This window comes from Synchiropus splendidus, chromosome 17 (genome assembly GCF_027744825.2).
Source record: "Synchiropus splendidus isolate RoL2022-P1 chromosome 17, RoL_Sspl_1.0, whole genome shotgun sequence".
NCBI lineage: Eukaryota > Metazoa > Chordata > Actinopteri > Syngnathiformes > Callionymidae > Synchiropus > Synchiropus splendidus.
The window spans coordinates 12,222,064-12,243,944 of NC_071350.1; the positions used below are offsets into that span (position 1 = coordinate 12,222,064).

Genomic DNA, 21,881 nt, shown 5'->3' on the forward strand with positions numbered 1-21,881 from the left:
GACTCACAACCCTCCTTCTTCCAGAGGTGACGGGTGCTCACCTCTGGTCATGTGACAGGTCCATCGCACGGATTCCGGCGTCACAACCGGGATAGATGTACAGCTGTTTGAAGTCGCAGGCCTGCCACACCTCCACCACGCCGTTGTCCCCTCCCGTCACCAGGTTCTGGCCGTCGCTGCTCAGCAGGATGGCCTGGAGGGGCGGAGTCAAGTCAGAACCGAAACCACAGAGGCTTAAATCTCAGCCAGGTGATCCGTACCCTTGAGGAGTCGTTGACCTCCATCTGGGCGAGAAGTTTGCCGTTGATGCTGAAGTTGCAGAAGCGGCCCCGTTCGTAGTAGATGATACAGTGACCTTCGCTGGACACGGAGATGAGGCGGGGTCTCTGGCACAGCTCGGGCCCCTCCAGCGCCCTGAGAAGGTCCCCGGTGATGGTGTGAACCAGACATGGCCCCTCTGTCGAGCAGCACAACAGTCACCTCAGAATTCATATCGTTTCTGTTCTGACATTGTCCACCAGGGGGCAGACTGGGGCGGGAACACAACTTCTCAATGTGGAGCCCTTCAAGATTATTGTTGGTATTGACGTTATAAATCATCTGAGATAATATAAATAAAAGCATTTTAAAGTTCAGGTATAAGAAGAGTGTGAGACAGGAGTGCATTACACACACTGACCTTTAGCTCCACTAATGACCAACCCCAGCTCGGCACACACAGACACACACACCACCTCGTGGTCGTGTCCAGTCAGAACGGCCCGTGGAGCTGGATAATCACCTACAGGACAGTTAGAGTCAGACAAACTCTGGACTGAAGCTCAAACTCGAGTGCACGAGCCCCCACACTCACTGTTGTTCGGGTTGTCCCCAATGATGTGGTGCCGTCCGCTCCAGTACCACAGAAGAAGGGTGGCGTCTCTTGAGCCGGACACGATGTAGCAGTCACCTCCGATGTAGGACTCGGACCTGGCCAGACACGTCACCACATCCCAGTGACCGAAGACGATCTGGGTCAGTTTCCCTGAGGAGAGAGTTCCATGTTTAATTCTCATGTCACTCAGTACAACGCACCACGACCAACCTACCCGTCTCTGTGGAGTAGACACGGAAGCTCTTGTCCCAGAAGCCACACACCAGGATATATCTGTTGTCCGCCGTCACCACGAAGCAGTGCGTGTTGATCTGGATGCTCTGGTCCACCAAGTCTGTGATCTGCCGCTTGTTCATGCCTGAGTTGTTTGCTGGGAAGGTGAGCGGAGACAGCGCGGGGTTAATGAGACCAGCTGGTGGCGGCAAATTCACACTGTCACACGGGTCAGTGAGTTAAAGCTGCTTCTGCTGCTGACAATGGAGAACAGGCGTTGAGGAAGGCTCACCGATGAGCGGGTCCATCTCAATGGGCAGGTGATGAGCTTGTTCCAGGGAGTATCCTGGAGCTCCTCGCAGACCTGAGGGACCACAGTGGGGAAGTTACATGCCAGCGATCAAAACAATCAAGTACGTGGAACAATTTTGTTGCTTTAAAAAATACATTAAAAAAATGAATTAGGGGTGGGATTCGCAGTTTAATGGTATAAGAATATTTGCCACAAGAAGCCACATATTTCAATTTGGTACATTACTGAATCAAATGATGGGCCCGTACATACATTTACACAACAAAATATTGTTTATTTTGCATCTTTTGACAATAACACAATAAATCACGGTGATGGCTATGTTCAAGTTTTTATATCATCTTATTTAAACTAAAGCTTTTAAATGTCTTGAAAATATGTGTGGAAGAAATTCAATTTTATAATATTGAATTATTTTTTGTAATTAATTGTAATAATATTGTAATTAATTAAACACAACTTATTAACGTCCCACCACTAGTAATAACAACGTAATGTAATATATAAACGACGAAAACATTTGATCAATATGTACTTGAGATGCCAAATGGCTGAGAATATTAATAAAAACCTGTGTTGATTAAGAGATTATTTAGAAGCGCGAAGTTGATAGTTACATGGATGTAACTTCAGTTCTAAGAGTATGTGTGAGCTCCCAAACAGGTTTTTATCAGCCTGAGAGTGGAGATCACTGGAAGCAAAACCGGACAGTGACCTGAGAACAAATGGTGGGTTTCACCCTGTTTTCATCCTGACTAACACACTTGGAATTTGTAGTTCTTTCAGTTTCGGTGTGTGTGTCCAATGAAAACACAGCTCAAGCTTACTTAAGTCCTGATCAACATGAAATATTGCATTAGTTTAAATTCATCTCAATGTCTGTCATTTCACTGCTGAGTCATTTTGTATTTACTATCATCTGAGTCATATTGTATTTACTGTAGCTTTAATCTAAACTGAATCTTTAAAACTGAATTCCAGTGTGGACCCGAATCAGGTTGTGTCTCACCGACTGTGTTATGCCAGCGGTTGACAGCGAACAGTCGGCTGCACGTGACAGTGACGGCAGCCGGGATGCTGAGGTGAGGGAGCGTGTTGGCGGCCACGTGTGTGACTGGTGAGTTGGAGGGGAACTTGAGCACCATGATGACATCCTGCTGCATCTGATCCTTAAACATCAGAGGACTCTGAGGAAGGAAACACTGGTGAGACAGAGAGAGAGAGAGAGAGAGAGAGCAGAAGGGAAGAGAAGGGGAGGAAGAAAAAAAGGGCAGGAAGGGCAGCAAGGACAAAGGAGAGAGGGAAGATGGAGACGGGCAAGGGAAACAGAACAGATGGGACAGAGAAGGAGGCAGGAGAAGGAGGAGGGAGGGGGAAAAGGCACATTAGTGGGAGAGCAGGGTCAGAGCAGGTTCACACACTGAGGGAGGCTCTCGGTCGGGAGAGGAGGTTCAGGGGTTCAGGACTGACATGGAGGTGGTTTTGATGCGGAGACACCGTGGTCTCTGTAGCCGAGGGAAGGAAGGACTACAAGGGGGGCTCAAACTAGTTTGAAGCCAACCCAGTTTTCACAAACTGCATCAAAAAAATAAAATAAAACAACACCACAAGGGGACATCCTGAAGCACCAGTCAGCAATGCAAACATATTTACTGTTCTCAGTAGGAGAAATAATAACTTATTTGAACCATGAATTAAGGAAGAACTTGGCTCCCAGGTTATTGTGTTGTCTCACCAGGTGCATGGCAGAGGAGCGCGGTGGATGTGGCTCGATCAGAAGCTGGGAGGGAACCTGACCGCAGACCTGGATTTGGGCCTCGATCACCTTCAGACAGAAACGGAGCAAAGCATGAATGATCTAGATGTTAAACTGCGTTCTAGGGTCGTGACCTTGACAAAGGGAGGCTAACTGAGTCAACCGTTGCCATAGAAACCGACCTCACGCTGCGCTGCATCAAGATTGTCGAAGTTGACCGCGCCCTCGTAGCACAAGAAGTTGAAAACATTCAGTGCCCGGACAGCTTCTGGTCCTCGCTGCTTGTAGCCAAATATGAGATCGATCCACTGGTGCAGCTGGCAGGACACAAACTCGCTCTCCAGAGCCTGGATGGTGGAGCGGAGAAGTGTCAGCAACAGAAAGCAACAGAAACGCCAAGGACCACTCCGAGACTTGCCATTCTGTTGATGCGGACAAAGTCCTCCGGCTTCTTGGCCCACGCTGGAAGCTCCACGTCACAGACTGGAACACCATCGTCACGGACTCCCAGCTCATACTCATTACTGTTGACAAACATCTCAGGCAAGTAGTAGAACTCTGGGATCAGTTCCTGTTGGAGAAACAAGAACGGCTTATTACCATAACTGGCATGTAACTGCAAACCCATAAATATTTAACTTTGATGTTTCATGGCTACACAAATTCCCAGATCTCAGAAGCAAAAGGTGAAAACGAAAAACCTCCTGGAATTGAGTTCACTTCATCTAAATTATGGCTGTGAGCATGTGAGGAAGTGCTACAGCCATCAGCCTCATCAAGACACTTCTTCATTCCCCCTGAAGTTGCTTGATGTCCTCTTCAAACAAGTCCTCAGGATGAACTTTAAAAGCATCACCTTGACATCAGCTGTGTCCCGCTGGCAGTTCCTCCATGAGCGGCTGATGCCAGAGAACGATCTGTCTGGGTGGTCAAACTTGCCATCGTTGGCATTGAGGAAGAAAGTGGTGAAGGGCTCCTGAGGTGGGAGAAGTGGAAGGGTCAGTTTGGAAGCTTCTCATTCCAAGAAGATGCTGCTTACTATTCTCAGCATCCACATGAGCGTGGAATGCGCCGTGGAGTAGAGGGTGGTATAGTGGTCTGGGGGTGTGCCGTCATCGTCCCATGTCTCGTAGCGCTCGGCGTAAAATGCTGCCCGCTTGGGGTTCAGAGCACCAATCGGCTATGGCACAGAGAGAATGAAGTTTAGTCAATGACACAGAACAGAAATAAAAAGACAGACATTCATGTTGTTTTAGGATTAGAATTGACTAGATACATTAATGGGGTCCGAACCTTAGAGAGGTCTCTGAAGTTGCCAGGCAGAGTCAGATCCAGCTCCTCTGAGTCAAAGTTGGTCAAGACCCAGGGGAAGATGGGATACTGGTTTAAATCGTTGTAGGTCCTCCCTGTGTGAACATGAGAGGAATTTAAGTTGTAACAGAAAACTTATGGTGATGGTTGCATAATGGAACTGAGACAACTTTTGGACTACTATCTGGAATGAAGTGAAACTACTACCATTACAACCTAGAACAACTGGTCAACAGCAGATCCTGCCGCTAACATCTTCTGAAGAAGAAAAGTCAAACCTGCAATAGTGTTGAGGAACATGAGGTACTCGAAGTTGGAGATCTCTCTCCTCTGCCATCGCTGCGTCATGTTTGAGGACTTGAAAAGCTGGCGAGGAGTCGCCAAGGAAATCCGTCTAGGTCACAGTTTGGGGAATTACCATCAGTCAAAACAAATGACTCCATTATCTGGGCTCAGACGGAGCTTCCTCTCGTCTACCTGGCTTGTGGGAGTCCGTAACTGGTGCCCACTCCCACCCGTGGCAGACTGTAGACCACCCTTTTAACGGTCGCCTGGTCAGGGAAGTTGAACATCACTGAAGCTGCAATGAACAAAATAAGAATTAAACTTACTGCACAGCAATTTATTATGGACTTTGTGAGCTCCCTGGTAACTATTTTCTTCACATGCTTCAACGTCACGTGCAAAGTGGGGTGGATTTATGGGGTCATGAGGTTGGATCTAAACTAGAAAATAAAGTGTGCATCAATCGTTTATTACTTTTTGAATTGTAAGTCTAGCGCCATTATTTCTTTCTTATTTCTTTTGTTCTGAAGTATGTTTTCCTGCTTCCATGGCTATTAATGTTTACATTGCATTGTTTAATTGAATTAGATTAATGAGAGACATCCTTTTTATGTCTCTGTCTGTGGTCTTCCTCCAAAAGTTATTCATATATTAAATAAAATAATATTTAGTCAAATAAAAAAATTTAAATGAAATAAATCAAAAAATCAGATTCAAGTCAAATTTTAGACTCAGTATAAATGGTGGCCCCTTAAGAAATGTAATTGCCCACCTCAGTTCAAATCAATATTTATTGACTAAACACTTAATTCTGACACAATACAAACGCAGCAAATCTAAATACAAAGCAGTAAACATGTAAATAAATCAAAACCATGGAAAGCTTCTATGAAGAGACACATAAATAGAACAACTCTTGTATTTCAGCCTCCTGTGGTCCCAGAAATGTGGGCCACAACAAACAGGAAAAGCACCAAGATCTTCACCAAACATTCGTTACCAAACAATTATTTGAGCAGTATAAATTGGTATTTTTTGGAGTTTGAAAAATCTATCACGTTCAAATGACATGAATTGGACAGCAGGTGGCAGTGGCGCACCGGAACTCGCTTGAGCTCCACACACAGGGACACAAGGAAGAAGACAATTCTATTTATATACACACATATATATTAATGTGTATGGAGTTAGCAACTATCAAATAATTGGAGGAAAAAAACAGCATCTCTTTCTCATCTAATCTTTCAAGACGTCAGTCTGTGTTGACTCCATTTTGATTGGACAGTTGACCTAAGGCTACTTTGTCTCCCAACAGTCTTAAAACAACGCCACAAGATTGTGTTTGATCAGCTTGTTCTCTCTTTCTCATCAGCGCACTGACAACAGAACCATCTGCGAACAGCGAGACGTGTAATTAAACATAAAACCACATCAAAACCCTCCTCTTGTGGCGTCAGCTGCTGCTACAGCTGGTGTGGAAATCTGCAGCAAACAGTAAACGAAAAAGAAAGAGACGTCTTACTTCTGTTGGCCATGAAGACTTCCAGGCCGGTGTTGTGCAGCAGGTAGCGCCGGGAGAAGACGGCTCGGATCTCGCTGAACATCCACTTGCCGTGCAGACCCTCGGAGTAGGCCAGAACCTGCTCAGGAAGGAGCCGGTTAAAAATGGGACCACACTTCGGTCGTGTGAGTTTGTCTTACTTTGGCGTCAGTCTTCTTGAACGCAGGGTCGTCTTCTTCCACTTCAAAGTAGATCTCAGTCGTGGTGATGGACAAAGTCCCCCGAGCCACCACCACTGGAGCCACCAGCTGCGCCGGAGTGCTCAGAACCACTGGACCTAGGAGAGCTCACGTGTTACAGTGTGTTCTGAGTCAAAGCTTTTTAAACAGCACAGATCATCACAAACTCCTTTTGTTAGTTTTATTTGCGGCTCCTGCTCCTGCGGTTTACTGATCTAGTGGGATTAAAAGAGGATTTGATTTGCTCGTCTGTTACTCAATTTGATAAGAGATGAATTAATCAGATGGATGGTTAGTGCGGCTGCGGAACATTTGAACTTGCCTCTGGAGGTAAAAAGTCGGGGGCGGAAACGGACTAAAAATAAGAGTGATAGTTACTATGCTGTTGAGAGAAATGCTTCACTGCTTCCTTGTCTGTCTGTGGAGAAACCCACCAGCGAGATTATCAATCTCCTTTTCCTGCAGCAGGCTGACCGCGTCATCGTCACCCTCCAGCATCAGCTCCGCCTCCGGGTTCTGGGCAACGACAGATTGGCTGCGGAAATTCTTCTTCGACTTTGGTCCTTCGTCCTCCTCCTCAGTGCCTGGGAGGGCAAATTTGACAATTAGAAAAGTGAAATGTCTTTTTCTGTGCGTATAACTGACCGTAGTCCTCTAAAGCTTTCAGCGATATGTCAGCGTGAGTTGATCCGAAGGCGTTGCGTACAAATCTCCGCCTCCTCCTCAGGTCATCCTCCCAGTAATCCAGGCGCCAGAAGTCATGCAACTGACTGAAACATCCAAACAAAAACACTCAAAAAGTTGGTTAAATTAAAGTGCTTAACTCACTCCTACAGATAATCCCTCCTCCCCGGTGGATACGTTTCCAAACATGCTTCCAAGGGGGAGCATCCTAACAAGATGCCCAATCCACCCTCAACTAGCTTCAACAAGTCCAGAAACACTCTATACAAAGCTCAACCACAGTAGAGAGCAGGAACATACTGTAGATGAAGATGAGCAGGAACATAGTGTCGGTCACTGTGACTGACTTCCTGCATAACATACATTATGAAAAGAATGACAATGGTGTCGCTATCTTCTCACCTAGTCCCCCACTTTGAAGGTGTGCAATCGACGACACTGTCACTTTGTGTTGACTTGTCAACACGGAAATCAAAGCTAGTGTTTGGCGCACTTGATCAGCAGTGACAGCAGACAGACTGAACTCCACATTGTGGCCTACTCAAATGAAATCACAGCAGCTGCCAGCTGGGAGGAGAGCGCTCCTTGATTTAATGTCTCGATTGAAGGAGCTAAATTAGGAAATATATTTCGGCTTCTGGGTCACTATCATCTTAGTGTGCGCGGTGATTTACTGAGGAACAGGACTGACATCAAGTGCCCCACGTGATTCGCTCACCTCTGCGACATTGTCCCCCAGGCTCCGTGCTTATTGGTCAGAATATTGAGGATCTTCTGTTTCAGCTGGTTGGCAGTTACATGATCTCTGTGCTTTGCAGCGCTGATCAGGTGGTCACACATTTTCTCCTCCTCTCTCCGGTCTGCGGCGTACTGAGCGCAGTTCGACTGTAGGACAATGGGAATAAAGACACCATTTTTCCAGATGAACGGTGACTGAAAAACAAAGCTGAGTCTTAAAAAATCCTACCTCAAATTCGGCGTGTTTGTGTACATCCTCAGCCCGCTGTCGGTTTAAGATGAACTCAGCTTCGTTGGCGACACGAACAATATGATCTTTCATGGCATGACATAGCAGCCTGGGTCAGGCATAAGGAGGAACGCAATTAGCAATGATTTAACACACTTTTACAAACGTTAAAGACTTGTGTACGAGCACAAGAATAGGTAGCGCTAGCTAGTCCACTGGTCAACTGACCAATTTGAAGCAGCTACTGTATGTGATAATAAAAGCACTGTTTACCTTCCTTCATTGATGAGCTCAATAAAGGCCAGTCCAGCGTTTTTCTGAATGGAGTTCTGCCACTCCTGTGAAGAAAAGGGAACATTTATTTAAAACATAACCATTAGATCATAACTAAAAATACATAAATATAGGCCTATTCAACGGTAACCCTTCAATATATGTCAGAGTCTCCAACAAAGTTGCATTATCATCATGAAATGTCCGGCATTATTACTGTACAGTCAGAGATCGCACATTTGACTCCTGATGAACTGGTGATGCCAATGGCAGTAAGCAAATAAAGCCAATACTTGTGAAAGTTTGAAGTCAAAATGATGATTAAATTAAATACTATGTTACATATATTATGTAGATTGTATACGCTTCAAGGACAACACATCTTATTTCTTTTCTATTTGGTGCATGCTTCTCTTTTCACCAGCATAAAGCCGCCGAGAGCCTAAAACTAGCAAAGCACCATTAGGTCTGATAGCTCTTAAGGATGCGGCGGACACATGGGAGCATCTCCCGTTACCGCCCCACATCTACAGAATCAATATCTGGGCTCATGTTCGCTCTCTCAGGCTTCTAATGGCAGCGAGGCCGGAGCCGCTGTAATACTATACATGCTGACAGGCAGACGGGCAGCAGCAAGGCGAAGACATTAGAGGAAGGGAGTGGTGAGAGGAAGCAGAGGATGAAAGTAGCTCCTGGTAAAATTGGACCACGACAGCAGAGGCGTTTGATGGAGGAGTTGGAGATCAAAGATGAAAATATACAACGAAAGGAAAGAGTTGGAGACGAAACAACCGAGACGGGGTTAACTTGAGGACGAGAACTTGCAAGAACAACATTGGTATCCTTCAAAAGAGTGCGTGGCACTGAGGTAAGTGTTTTTACATCTCATTTAATGCGTGAATATATTTGTTAACGTATTTAGGAATGGCAACATGAAAAGATGTAAGAAAAAATATCACTCAAAAGCAGAATGTACCTATCTATTACGAAATAAACAAAAGAGGAAATATTAAATAAATAAATACACATCAAAAGGTAAACATATATATTTGATAAAAATTGAATTTATTTATTAATAGTAATCCAGACCAATAGAAACAGCAAGTTAATTGAACTAGAAAACAAAAAACATCATTTTAGATTATTCTTTTTTGAGTGTGAAATCCTGAGTTTGAAGGAAGTTGCAGTTGACTCTAGTGAAATGGCTTGTTATTCACTGAACACACTCAGTGAGTTGTTTGTTTTTTTGGACCCACCTGAGAACAAAGCAGCATGACGAGCTCCACCACAGACGTGCTGGACTTCATACACACGAGACCTACAGAACACACACACACACACATATCACAATCAGCCATCTTTCTCTCTCCATGACACACCAGCAAAATATCCTTGAAGAAGACACTGAGTTAGCTCATCTCGCGGCCATCACGGTGAAGCTTATAAAAATCATGCGACAAAAAAGACAGGAGATAGAAGGATAGAGGGAGAGAAAGCGAGATAAACACAGAGACAGTGGAGGACGAGGAACAGGACGCTGAAGAGCAGAGGGCAGAGGCAGAAGTGCACGTGAAGGACTTACAGCTCCATTATTTGAATAAACTTCTCTAGACATGATGACAATCTTGCTAGCTATTAGAAAGTATAACTGATTTGCACCTACTTGACCAGTGAGTGAGGAAGCCAGCTGACGCACAGAGACAAACAAGTACGTACTAGGGTCGGGATTCTAAGACATACGCTGAATTAAGATACAGAATCTGACTGGAATTATGATGTGGCCCAAGATTCATTAATTTATTGTCTTAAAATGGCCATGTAGAAATCCCACAATGCACGAAAACAGTTGAAGCTCTGATATAAGTTAAGGCCAATAAAGTGTTAAGTTAATCCTGTTGAATTCTGAATGACGTTTTATGGATTTATGGATCAGGGCCATATGGGGTTGGTTTCTCCTTGAAGATTTTAACTTGCCACTTGGAATCTTCCCACCTCCAGTACGTACACAAGCACTCACACTCCCGACAGATCACGTTGACGACAGTCAATGGGGAGACTCCACAGAGACGCCAGTTATAGGAAAAGGAGCCGTGTACAGCACCTGTACCTTCTATGAGCAGTTCCTGCCCATGGCTACCCAGCAGCGTCCTGGACAAGAAGGGAGCAAAGTCCACAAAAATCTCCCTCAGCAGTGGGGCCACCTTCTCCAGGGCGCGCTCCAGCTTGGTGGTGATGCTGTGGGACGTGTTAAGCCAGAGAAAAGGAGTTGAGAGGGCAACGTCAGCGGAGGGAAAGCAACACAAAGATGAGGGTGGACGATGCTGAGTGGAAGTGTTAGAGAGGGTGTGGAGAACACGCAAGAAAGTAAAGATGGTCAGAAGAGTGGCGACCGATGAGATGGAGGAAAAATGACCCACGGGACGAGACGGGAAGAGACATGCTGAGGAGGTACACTGCTGTAGACACATGGTGATCTTGATGGTTCATATGGAGGCAACATGTCTAAGTTAGTACTTGGAAATGACTCAAGTCTTGATTTGAACATCAAGATAAAAGTGTGGCTTTTTAGTGTCATAAATGTGTGTGGATTTGTGTTGATCCCAGCTAAGTCAATCTCCATTTTAAAGGTGGTATATGAAAGCATTTTATTTTTAAAACAAATGTTGCTTTTGTGAAGTCAGTGACCCAGGTTGAGTTTCGGGTTAGTGTCACAACATAGCCATGCCAGAAGTGACAGACTCCAAGAGGGATGTCTGCTGTTTCTCGCATGGCAATTTAAGGAACATTTAGTGGTGGGCGGGCAAAGCAGAGGGTGTGTGGTGGATGTGGGGCAGAGAAGGTTGAGGGGTCATGGGGACTGGACGTGTAATCTCCTTGCCTAAAACACTGTCCTGCATCTCGGGGAGCTGCCTGGAAGCCTGCCAGAGAGCTAAAAGACTTGAGCTCAGGGGGCGTCTGACCGCTGCGCAGCGCACACTGCGCCACCTCACAATAGGCACTGCAATACAAACCACATTTACAAACACACGTACAAACATACATTCAGATTAAGGAATACATGCGCACGCACACACGCTACCTGCCACTCTCACGTGTTCAAGCACTCTTAAGTCAGACATATCGAGATAAAGTACATGAAAAGAACAGCGTTATTTACTCCAGTTCTAAATGCAGCTAATAACACAAGCCAAATATGAAGTACATCACTGACTAATGAGCATGAGATTTAGGTTTGTTTATTATTATTCCTTCAGTAGCATACAACTGATTTACTCGTAACAAAATGTAGTTTTAGAGGACATGAATGTAGCTTTTATTATTAAATGTCCAGCTCGACTGTGAGAGCATTCTACTGATGCTTATTTCAGGTGTACGGTTTAAAAACAAGAGAATGAGATTGGAGAGGGACAGGATTGAAGTGAAAAAGAGACAACATAAAAACAAAAGCTCAAAAGGAGGATATGTAGTAAATGAGGGAGGAGAGTGGATGTTTTCGTCGAGCCATCGGGATCGTCGACAGCATGAACTCTGACCTCATGTTTTCCATGGTGTCCTCAGGCATCGGCGCAACCGTCTGCACTGCTGGCAGGTTTTTACTGGTGGCTCCATTGACAAAGGAAGAAGTAGAGGATGTGGAGGAGGAGGCAGAATCTGTGGCACCTAGAACAGAGGAATAGATCTGTTATTTTAAGAAAAAAAAGACTGTCTGGTAATGCTTATGAAAATACATCAGAGAATCAATATTACGAGAGCTAAAACAAAACCTAGAGAAGAGAAAAATTCATTAATAATTCAGTGAAATAGCAACTAATGGTTTCCTTTGACGGCAGAAATCAATAACGACTCAAAGCTAAATTGCCGTCAATGAAGAGCTACTGATACTATTAACAGAACAGTATGATGAGGTGGAGAAAAATAAGGATTTATTCAAGAAAACACTGCAGCAAAAAGCTAAACTAGTCCCACCAACCTTCAGGCTAAACACAATGAAAACGTCTTAGAAAAAAAATAAAATAAAATTAACGTGTTTTGAACAGAAAGAACCATTTTATCATCCATGATTTTACAGCCTGTTGTCCCTCACCTGTAGTGTTGATCATGCTTTTAGGTGTGGCTGTGGCGGCGGCAAAGATGTTGGGTGTGCTGCCAGCATTCGAGGCGCCGCTCGTGGTGGGCGTGCCCACGGTGTTGACTGACAGGCTGCCGGGTGGCGGCTTCTTTACCGGAACCACAACACTCCTGCCAGGAGAGAAAAGTTCATGTTTTTATGGTGTTCAATGACTAGCTATCTTCTGTGGAAAGATCCACATACATAGACTTAGCCTAAATCAGGTTTAAGGAGACTAAGTGATAAGTTAAGAAGGATAGTGGGCGAGGAAAGTCATAGCATGAATATATAATCACTCTATAATTACAGTCTTTGGAGGGATTAACACTTAAGATTAGACCATCTAGTCCTTGATATCCTTGTAAAGAAGCATAAATTAACATATTTCTACTGTAAAAAAAGGAGCAGGCATCAATATGAACTGTTCCAGTACAACTTCACCATTCAACCTCAGCACATTTTGTTGTGTACATTACTTAGTTAATATTATTAAAAAAATATAAAGCATAGTCAGAAATATTCTGAAAATTACATAAATTATTATTGGAGATGAAAAGTATTGTGAAAAGTGATTTAAAATTAATTCTAATTTGGCTATGAGCTAAATTTAATTTTTATTTTCCCTTATTACTGTTACTGAGTTAATGTTCAACGTCATTTCATCACTGGACAATCAGGGCCTTATTACTTAGTGTCATATGTTACATATATCAAGTAAGATATAGCAGTATATAATTTCATATATTGTATGTGGTAACGACTGACATAAATGTCTATTTTGTTTATATGCAGTGAAAAGCGGAGTAAAATGTGGCACAGACCTGTCAAAGGAATGGAACTGCATTGGCAACATGGGGTGTGTCTTCAGAGCTGGGTCCGGGTGGTAAGGTGTCGGTCCAGACTCCTGTCCAAGCTCTCCACCGTCAACTGGAGCAGCAACTAGACTTTTCAGGATCTCCTGCAGGGTTCAGTGTAAAATGATATTTTAACTCAAATTGAAAGTCTTTCCTTGAACATGATGAGCTCCTGTTGTTGGAGACAATATCCATATTACCATATCACAGCAACACTGACCTTGACATTGATGCCTTTGTTTGTTTGGCTAATGCTGGAGATGGATGAGGGCGGAGCTTGGCTGGAGTTGGGGGTGGAGCTGGGGTTGTGGGGGGAATCGAGAAGACTCTCCTGCGACCTCCTGACGTCCGATGAGATACTACACAAGAGATCTGTCCCAGCTCCTCCTCCCACATCTCTGTCTCTGTCCGTCTCTCTTCCCACCAGGCCGAGGCCCAGCCCCATGCTCATCTCAGAACCATTGAGGGAACCGGCCACGTGCCCCTCCTCTCCGATACCTGAGTCTGTGTGTGGGAGGCCGGCGCGGGGAGAGTCGTCGACAGGTGTGGGCGTTTGCTTGTCACGGTCAGAAAATGAGGAAGATGGATGCTCTGGAGGATGGAATTAGAAAATCAGAACATCTACTGAAATATTTGACCGTACATAATAAGCATCACAGCATTTTAATGACGTTCATTTTATGCGCTAAGCAATAAGTGTGTTCAAGTAACCTGTGCTGGTTGGGGAGTTGATCTCGTGACGAATGCTCCGCCCTGAGAGGCTTGTGGACCTGCCGATCTCTCGCTGAGGCTCCAGTATATCCCGGTACTTTGAGACCATGAGAACTGAAATGAAGTAGACGACTGCGAGCGCCAGAAACTGAGCTTGCTTGCTGTCATCCTGCAGAATGAAAAACAACACAAGCATGTGTTTTAGTTAAAAGAGGCAGACTTCACACTCAAATCTGCACACATCAACACTTACCACGTCTCTGAAAACTACAGCTCGAAGGCGGTTGATGTCGACGTCCTGCAGGAGTCTGTCTGGATCCTGCTGTTTATGGAAATGAACTGGTCAACTGGGGTGTCATTTTTACTCACAGCGGTGGCATTCTATCTGCAGCATGTGGTCAGTAAAACACATTGGAGTGTGTGTGTGTGTGTGTGTGTGTGTGTGTGTGCTACCTTGCTGGTGGTGGAGGCACTGTGGAGACTGTCCTGCGACTTGCTGCTGGTTAAGGAGGACTTGCAGGTCCGATCTCTCTGTCTCTGTCTGCACTCCAAACAATTCCTCACAGCCACACAACACACTGTTGAAGAGGAGACATGTAAGTATGACATTCTTGACTACAGGGAGATGAATTCCACTTTAATTCTGAAGAATATAATTCAGACAATGCAAGTTTATAGTGATTAGTGTTCTAGTCAAGAGGGCCGAACCAAAAGTGAGTCAAGAGCGAGACCAGTGCCCAGTGGGGGCCAGTGCCAGACCTCGATCAGTGAGGGCAAGACCAAGATACAGTAAGTACGAGACCAAACTGAATACTGCATTAAGAAGCATAAGTTTATTGGTCATATAGACGCACACCTTTATTTCCTACTGTAACAAAAACGGTAGTTTTCCATAGTAAATCAAGGACTGAAAAATGCGAAGCTCAGTATTCCGTTTGGGAACAGCTTTGGTCTCGCCTCCCTCATTGGTCATAGCCTCAACTACAACACTAACATGCAAACAAAAGACGACAAGAAAAATTCTGATTGCACAATGGTACTTAAAATGGCTGATGAAGAAGTATAATCTCTTGACCTTTACAAAATATCTATTGATAATTATGTAAAGAAATTTGAGAGTTATGTGAGCAGTGAGCATTATGGAGGCAAGCTATTTATATTTGGCTGTAGATCTATGTCACTAATGGAGGATAGTACAGTTGGAATCAGATGGCAGAGGCGATCATGTAGTGACGGTGTAGTTTGAAATCGGTCTGCAAAGTTCTCATGTATCATTAGGGACATCATCTATGAGAAGGACCTTTCTTTTCTTCATCCGCCAGTCATTTTGTCTAAACATTTGCTCGATAAAAGTCTCGTCTCGCAAAGACATTACTAAGTTGGTACATTGACAAGCAATTGAGAATAAATCATCTTAAAGCATCAGGAAAAAACTTGCCCGCCTTTACAAAAAAAAAATCAATAATTATTCTCCTAGATTTGTGTTTAAATCTCCTTTAAAAAGGATCTCAGTTTGCGTAACACCAAATACAGATAAAGAAATTAAACACAGCAAGGGATAAGATTTACAGTCTGGCATGACTGTAAAACAAAACTGATTCTGCTTGAAGTTTATCGACCAGATACTCAGACGATAAATCATAAATTATGCGACAGCAAAATATACTCTGTAAGATGCTGAGCAAAAGTGCAGATGCGAAACACACCCAGTCTCAGGCACTGCCTCATCAGTCCTCCCGATGACATGTTCTTCTCGGCCTCAATCTCACTGAAGTTGAGGGAGCTGGCGAACACCAGCACGTCTACCATGGCCATCAGGCGTGACAGGAAAGTGACTGCCGTCTCCGAGGACATGCCCTGCGTGGCTTCGATGTTTTCCAGCTCCGACTAGAAACAGATTATGAAAATACATTCTTGGCTGTTAATACAAAGTGCCAGACAGTTTTCTAGTAAACTGTGCGAGACAGGGGATGCAGCTGGTCGATCACCAGCATGACCGTGACAGTCATAGCAGGTGGTATCTACAAGAAGTGATCTCCAAACAGCATGCCGTTCATGTGCAAACATAATCAGGTGGTCATGAGGATTTGACGACACACAGATGATGGCAACAGTGATCGTAGCAGAGTGGTCCAGTATCAGTAAAAAAAAACATCATCCTGTTACTGCTGGAACATTCACAACCCAAATGTTTCAAGTCACGAATAATCGCAGTGAAACACGCCAACTGTGTGGTACCCGGTGTCTCTGCATCAGTTGGGAGGACAGGTGAGGCTCGGGGAGGTGATAAACATCTCGATGCTCATCAGAGCAAGTGGGCACAGACATTGAGGGGGGAACAGACACACAATGTGAGGACACGAGGGCTGGGGTTGGTGCTCTTAGCTCTTCTGGTGATTGTGGGAGTCTCAGGCTCTTTTACGCACCTCTACCCCTGCGCCTCCTCCCCCAGGTACAGGGGTGACCTCCTCTCCCTTTGACCCCCTCTGGGATCCAGCTCCTCCAGTCTTCTTTAGTGTTGATACAAACGGGAGAGGCTTAGCAGATGCACCCACCAAGGGTTTCCCTCAACACTCTACATTATTCCGTCCCCCTCAAGACAGGGGCATTGAAACTACAACTCCTTAGGTAACACAGTTTGAGGGTAACGCACACCAACAATAGATAATAAGGAGCAATACTGATTAGCAGCACAACAAATAAAACACTATGGGTGTAAGACAGGCAAGGGTTAGTGTCAGTCACAATGGCAATCAATTGAAAACCAAGAATTAGTTGAGTGGGAAGAGAAGAGGAAACCACAACTTACAATGTGGGCACTACTCTTAGAACTCTGCTCATGCAAAAACAGACAAAAAGAGACAAGAAAGTCGACACGATACATGAAACACAGAGAGGAAAGGAAAAAGATAATTAAAATCAACAAGAAAGAAAGGGTTGGTGTTAGAATGAGCGGGCGGCAGTTAGTCGCTATAAGTGGGTTTTTATCTGATACATCATGTGAGTACTGCGTCACACATTTTTAGTCCCAGAAATGAAATTTCTGCAGTTCTGGCTTGTTAAACGCAGCATTTTGGCCATGAAGGGAGATGTAGGGAGGTTCTCTTCCAACCACACGAGGGCGCTACAGAGCCACTTACTGAAGGGGAGGTGGCTGCAGACAGGAGAGGCAGGATGCCTCCACAGGCGATGATGATGTTGTCCACCATCTGGGAGATGAGGTGGATGGTGTTGTGGACGAAGATGATGTTTTCATTGCTGTTCACGAAATCCATCACAGATTTGGTGGAATGACTAAGAGAGACAACGAGAAAATGACTTCCTGCGACACGTCACCGTCAAATATTGTGAGTCACCTTCTCCACACGTGGACATCAGTCTCCAGGGCGAACAACAGGTCAGTGAGCAACCGCTGGTGCATGGGCGACCACTTGAATTCTGGGATACGGAACATGGTGGTGCGTGGGCCGGGGCTGAACTGCCGCCGCTGCTCCTCAGTCATGGGCATGCCACGGAAACCCAAATCAACACGAAGGTCTCGCTCCAGCTGAGCTGCGCTGCGCCCGTGGAGGGCCTAGAACACAAACATTTTAAAAGTAATGTCGAGTCTCAGACACGCTTGAGCAACAAAAGGGTCAAGGATTACTGAGTCAGCCTCAGGACTGAAGAATTCCTCTTGTCAGTTGCAAATGCAGCAGAATAAATCTCAATGGAAAAGCTGAAAAAGAGCTTCTCTACTCAACGAAGGTGCCCTTGACATAAACCTGTTTGACACAGAGATCGCACTTGTACTCTCTCTGCCTGTTTACACTGAACCAGCCAGAGAGGAGTGAAGCCAGCGTGTGAGCTGCACAGCCTGTCAGTTTTCACTTAGAGAATCCACATCTTTCCAAGCACGACACCAAAAGCTAGTCATAAATAGGCAAGTTGGAAGTGGAATTTAGTGATTCATTTGAATAGAGTCAAGTTTTATGTTTTTTCCAGTTCTGGATGAAGCAGAGTATCTTCATTCTACCCTCCCAGCACCCTCTTTGCAACCTCCCTAGATCTCCATTACTCTGGATGAGTAACCCCAAATACAAGAGCTGTTTTCCTCCTGCCTCTCATCAGCAGACATCATTGTCCTGAGACAATTCTCCACCCAGTTATGAATCCCCCATCAGATGATATTAAATGTCAAACATCCACCCCCACGACTCGTCTTAGTGATTAGGTTCAGGTCCCTCTGTGACTTTACTTCCATCATGTGCATTAAATATACAGTTAGCCTCCAAAGCTTTATGTCACATGGTCTGAGTCTAGATCCAGCAGTGGGAGCGTTTTCATTTACGAAGATAGAAAGATGTGAACACCAGCTTAATGCAACAGTAGGACAAACTAATGAGGCATTTACCATGTGGTGTATCCGAAATGTCAGAAGAGGAAATGAAGCTGAATTTGATATTTGTTGATGAGCAAATGCTTTAACCTTTAATCAGATCTGAGTACTCAACAGTTTTCATAGAGTCTAGTTAATTTGACTTACTTACTAATTTATTATTTTCCACTGAAATATCAAAACCCATAAAACAGTGTAAACTTGTTGTCCATACTTTCAAAGGTCTGTAAATTAGCACTGCCCCCTGCTGTCTTCAAGTCAAAACGTTTTTGCTCTTCATAAGTTGCAACCACTTAAAATTGTATTATTGAATAATTTATATGCAAATTTTGGTTCATATTATGAACCACAACATTAAAGGTTCTTCTTGTAATGTACAGTAAAAATGAGTTAGAGTATTATCAGTATTGAGTCACTTGCTGACGAGAGAAAAAAGACGTGGAAACTGACACTCACCTGAGTCGTAGCCGTGGTTTGAATCTTCTTGATGTCCTTCTCTTTTCCATCATCCGACCTCTCTGTGTCCGAAGTCATGCTGGCTGTGTCCCCCGTCGTCTTAAGCCCTGCAGTTTCTCCTTCTGCCCCTGACACGCCCTCACCCTCCGGGAAATCTGGTCTGGCGGTCGTCTGGTTCTGCATCTGACACTCCGCCTCTGCGATAGAGCTAATGTCAGCCAGGGGGCTCTGGATCTTAAACGGCCCATCTTCTGGAAGGTTTCCTGTTGGGTGGGTTTCAGTCTGAGTCAGATCTGAGCCGCAGCTCGTCATGTGGGCCAGAAGGCTGAGGTCGTCGCTGGCACTGGAGGTGGAGTGTGCTGGGATGGGTGTCTGGTCTGGACTTGGGAGCACCAGAGAGTCTGTGGCCGCCAGAGCAGGAAGGAGCTTCTCATCAACCTAGTGAGGGGACAAACATGTTTGCTGTCAACACTGACAGCTCAGCTGATTCCTTCCATACAATTTTATTCTATTTTCTGTATATTTAAGTTCAAGTTCAGTAACAAAATTCATCCCCATAAACAGTAAGAACAAAACTCCACGGTTACTATCACCACTTACCTTGCTGAACAGAAATCCATTGTTGCTCGGGACACTGTCCTTCTCATCAGCCAACGTAATGAGCGGACCCATATTCCCATCGTCCTCTAGGCTTACTCCAGAAAGTCCCAGACTTGACCCAATCCCCACACCGGACACTGATGTCTCATCCTTAGGAGCCAGGTTCCCATTCAAGTTCTGCACTACAGCACAGTAAGCACTGTCCAGGAGGGAATCCACCTCAACCAGAGGTCCATTCTCCATCCCTCCACCACCTCCTCCCACCAGTCCTTCTGGAGACAGGTCCAGGTCATCCAGCTTCACCTCAGTGGCCTCGACCTTCTCTGCCTTGATGTCCACCAGCAGGTCGTGGACCTCCACTCTCACCCCAGGTCCGGCTGTCGGCTCTGTGGGTGACAGCACTTCTCCGTTGGGTCGCTTCACAGCGCCGTCGGCTAGCATGTTCCGGGAATCACCGCCTGCTCCTTCGCTGTATTCGGCCTCGCTCTCTGGCGTTTGTGTCTGAGAATTGTCGTCGATCTCCAGGTTGCCGTTGACAACCGGGGCGGGCGTCGCAGAGAGGCCAGAGATGGTAGACACCGAGGCCTTCTTTCCCTTCTTCATATTTTCCTCCTCCTGTCGCTGATACTCTTCATACATCTTGGCCAAGTACTCCTTGTGTGCTTCGTAGGTCACCTGGAATAATCAACGTTATAAGATTTCCGAGAACACTAATAATCGCTACCATTTAAAGAGAGCAGAGATGTTGCGGGTTGTATGAAAATACTGACCTTGGAGTGTGCGATGGATAGTGTGTCGACCCACACCCTCCACCCTCCCCACTCATACTTGATGGCGTGGTAAAGCAGGATGCGGAAGATGTTATACACCATCTCTGTTATCTTCTGCTCATCCGGGTTCTTTGGGTTGATGTAACCGAGAGAGAACATCCAGTCCTGCCACACCGAGCACTGCAGCAGGCAGCTGATGGGCAAAAAATAAAAAGTTACTTGGTCGTAATAAACTACGGCTGCAGATACACCACGCTATTATCTCTCACCGGCGATTTTCCCGGCTGTTGCTGAAAAGTTTAATCATGTCAGACAGAAAGAGTCTTCTGACTTCCATCAGCTCCGTGCTCGGACTGGAGTTCTTCAGGAGAGTCGCCACCACTTTGAGAATCACTGGGGGAAATGGAATGCTGTGGTTAGGAACACGATTCTCATGATATATTATCATCAGTGCAGTCACGCTCAGTCAGTAGGGGAACAATTATAAGAATATTCTCATATTTTTACTACCTAAAACAAACTCCGGTGCAGCTGTAATTGTTGTTGTGCAATAGTGTGGTGGGGGACCAGCGCGCCATTAATTATGGATGTATTTAATTATATTGCAGGCCAGATGTGGCCCAGGAGCTTTGAGCTTGAACGGATGAATCAGCTGTTTTCATGTAAATCCGCGTCTCACATAGTCAGATCTCACCTGAAGCGTAATAATAGCAACAACAGATGGTATAAATATTTCTCAACCAATCATAACACTCATACATTCGCCCTGCGTTCTGGAGCGCTAACCTTGATCTGTGATCATAAAGAAATGAAAGCATGTTCACGTACTAGGATTCTGGATCTTGATGGTGGAGTCTGGCTCAGGATGCGGCTTATGAACTACCTGAGTGCAGACCTGCTCTGTCAGAATCTGCATGAGAAGAAACAAAATGCAATTAACAGCAACAAACAACAGGCAGTGTTGCTATGGCAACTGAGCCTCACTAATCGCTTACCTCATAGAGAGTGTTGTAGGTGGTGATGGACACTGTGTTGGTGTGCATCATCAGTCTTTCCCCCAGCAGCGTGAACAGGCTATGCGTGTGCATGATCTCCACCTTCCTCCTGCGAATGAAAACACACACACACACACAGTGTGTCATTGATGCCATGGTAGCAGGAAGTGACATTGATTGTCAGTGGCCTGATGACGTTCTGCAGGCGACACCGTGTGGTCTTGTCAGCGATGGCGAGACTTGTGGAGGAGAGAAATGAATACTAACAGAAAAACGTAACCAGACTCATTATCGTCGCAGCGACGCTGCAGCAGGCACCGGAGCGATGTCGCCACGGTGCACGTTGATAAATTTGTGAATTAACTTCAGCGCTGGGCCCAGAATCTGTCAAGAAGATTCGTTTCATCACCAGAAACTCAGAAACTCGGAATGACTCTGCGTCAGACTCTGGTGCACTGAAACATTTTCCCTTCGAAAAATGTGCGATCAAGTTTCATTTTAGGGCGTCTGATAAAGCGCCAGTGGAACACTGCTACATTTCGGGGGAAATGTTCACAACTTAGGTGTGAAACTTCTTTTGAAACAGCAGCACT

The 21,881-nt window shown here is 45.1% G+C and overlaps 1 protein-coding gene across 11 annotated transcripts in view; it reads right to left on the reverse strand.

Annotated features, from left to right (window-relative positions):
- The window catches only part of nbeaa (neurobeachin a), a 74,188-nt gene that overhangs the window by 2,424 nt on the left and 49,883 nt on the right, over positions 1–21,881 (reverse strand). The window contains exons 18-60 of one of the 11 annotated variants that reach the window (XM_053848164.1): positions 21,289–21,397; positions 21,122–21,203; positions 20,563–20,686; positions 20,294–20,486; positions 19,524–20,198; positions 18,924–19,361; positions 17,446–17,663; positions 17,230–17,383; positions 16,899–16,922; positions 16,516–16,599; positions 15,796–15,976; positions 14,543–14,667; positions 14,343–14,411; positions 14,090–14,258; positions 13,599–13,969; positions 13,346–13,482; positions 12,501–12,655; positions 11,950–12,076; positions 11,295–11,414; positions 10,518–10,651; positions 9,673–9,734; positions 8,417–8,481; positions 8,144–8,252; positions 7,895–8,061; positions 7,138–7,262; positions 6,927–7,076; positions 6,454–6,590; positions 6,275–6,392; positions 4,945–5,047; positions 4,746–4,861; positions 4,450–4,562; positions 4,196–4,336; positions 4,013–4,132; positions 3,575–3,727; positions 3,339–3,503; positions 3,136–3,225; positions 2,410–2,587; positions 1,380–1,451; positions 1,089–1,244; positions 854–1,024; positions 680–781; positions 261–457; positions 42–193 (exon numbers count right to left, since the gene is read on the reverse strand). In XM_053848164.1, coding sequence (XP_053704139.1) covers positions 42–193; positions 261–457; positions 680–781; positions 854–1,024; positions 1,089–1,244; positions 1,380–1,451; positions 2,410–2,587; positions 3,136–3,225; positions 3,339–3,503; positions 3,575–3,727; positions 4,013–4,132; positions 4,196–4,336; positions 4,450–4,562; positions 4,746–4,861; positions 4,945–5,047; positions 6,275–6,392; positions 6,454–6,590; positions 6,927–7,076; positions 7,138–7,262; positions 7,895–8,061; positions 8,144–8,252; positions 8,417–8,481; positions 9,673–9,734; positions 10,518–10,651; positions 11,295–11,414; positions 11,950–12,076; positions 12,501–12,655; positions 13,346–13,482; positions 13,599–13,969; positions 14,090–14,258; positions 14,343–14,411; positions 14,543–14,667; positions 15,796–15,976; positions 16,516–16,599; positions 16,899–16,922; positions 17,230–17,383; positions 17,446–17,663; positions 18,924–19,361; positions 19,524–20,198; positions 20,294–20,486; positions 20,563–20,686; positions 21,122–21,203; positions 21,289–21,397 — 6,651 coding nt within the window. Of the gene's footprint in view, positions 1–41; positions 194–260; positions 458–679; positions 782–853; positions 1,025–1,088; positions 1,245–1,379; positions 1,452–2,409; positions 2,603–3,135; positions 3,226–3,338; positions 3,504–3,574; positions 3,728–4,012; positions 4,133–4,195; positions 4,337–4,449; positions 4,563–4,745; positions 4,862–4,944; positions 5,048–6,274; positions 6,393–6,453; positions 6,591–6,926; positions 7,077–7,137; positions 7,263–7,894; positions 8,062–8,143; positions 8,253–8,416; positions 8,482–9,672; positions 9,735–10,517; positions 10,652–11,294; positions 11,415–11,949; positions 12,077–12,500; positions 12,656–13,345; positions 13,483–13,598; positions 13,970–14,089; positions 14,259–14,342; positions 14,412–14,542; positions 14,668–15,795; positions 15,977–16,515; positions 16,600–16,898; positions 16,923–17,229; positions 17,384–17,445; positions 17,664–18,923; positions 19,362–19,523; positions 20,199–20,293; positions 20,487–20,562; positions 20,687–21,121; positions 21,204–21,288; positions 21,398–21,881 lie in introns of all 11 variants that reach the window. The other 10 variants (XM_053848161.1, XM_053848163.1, XM_053848167.1 and 7 more) reach the window with 10 other exon arrangements.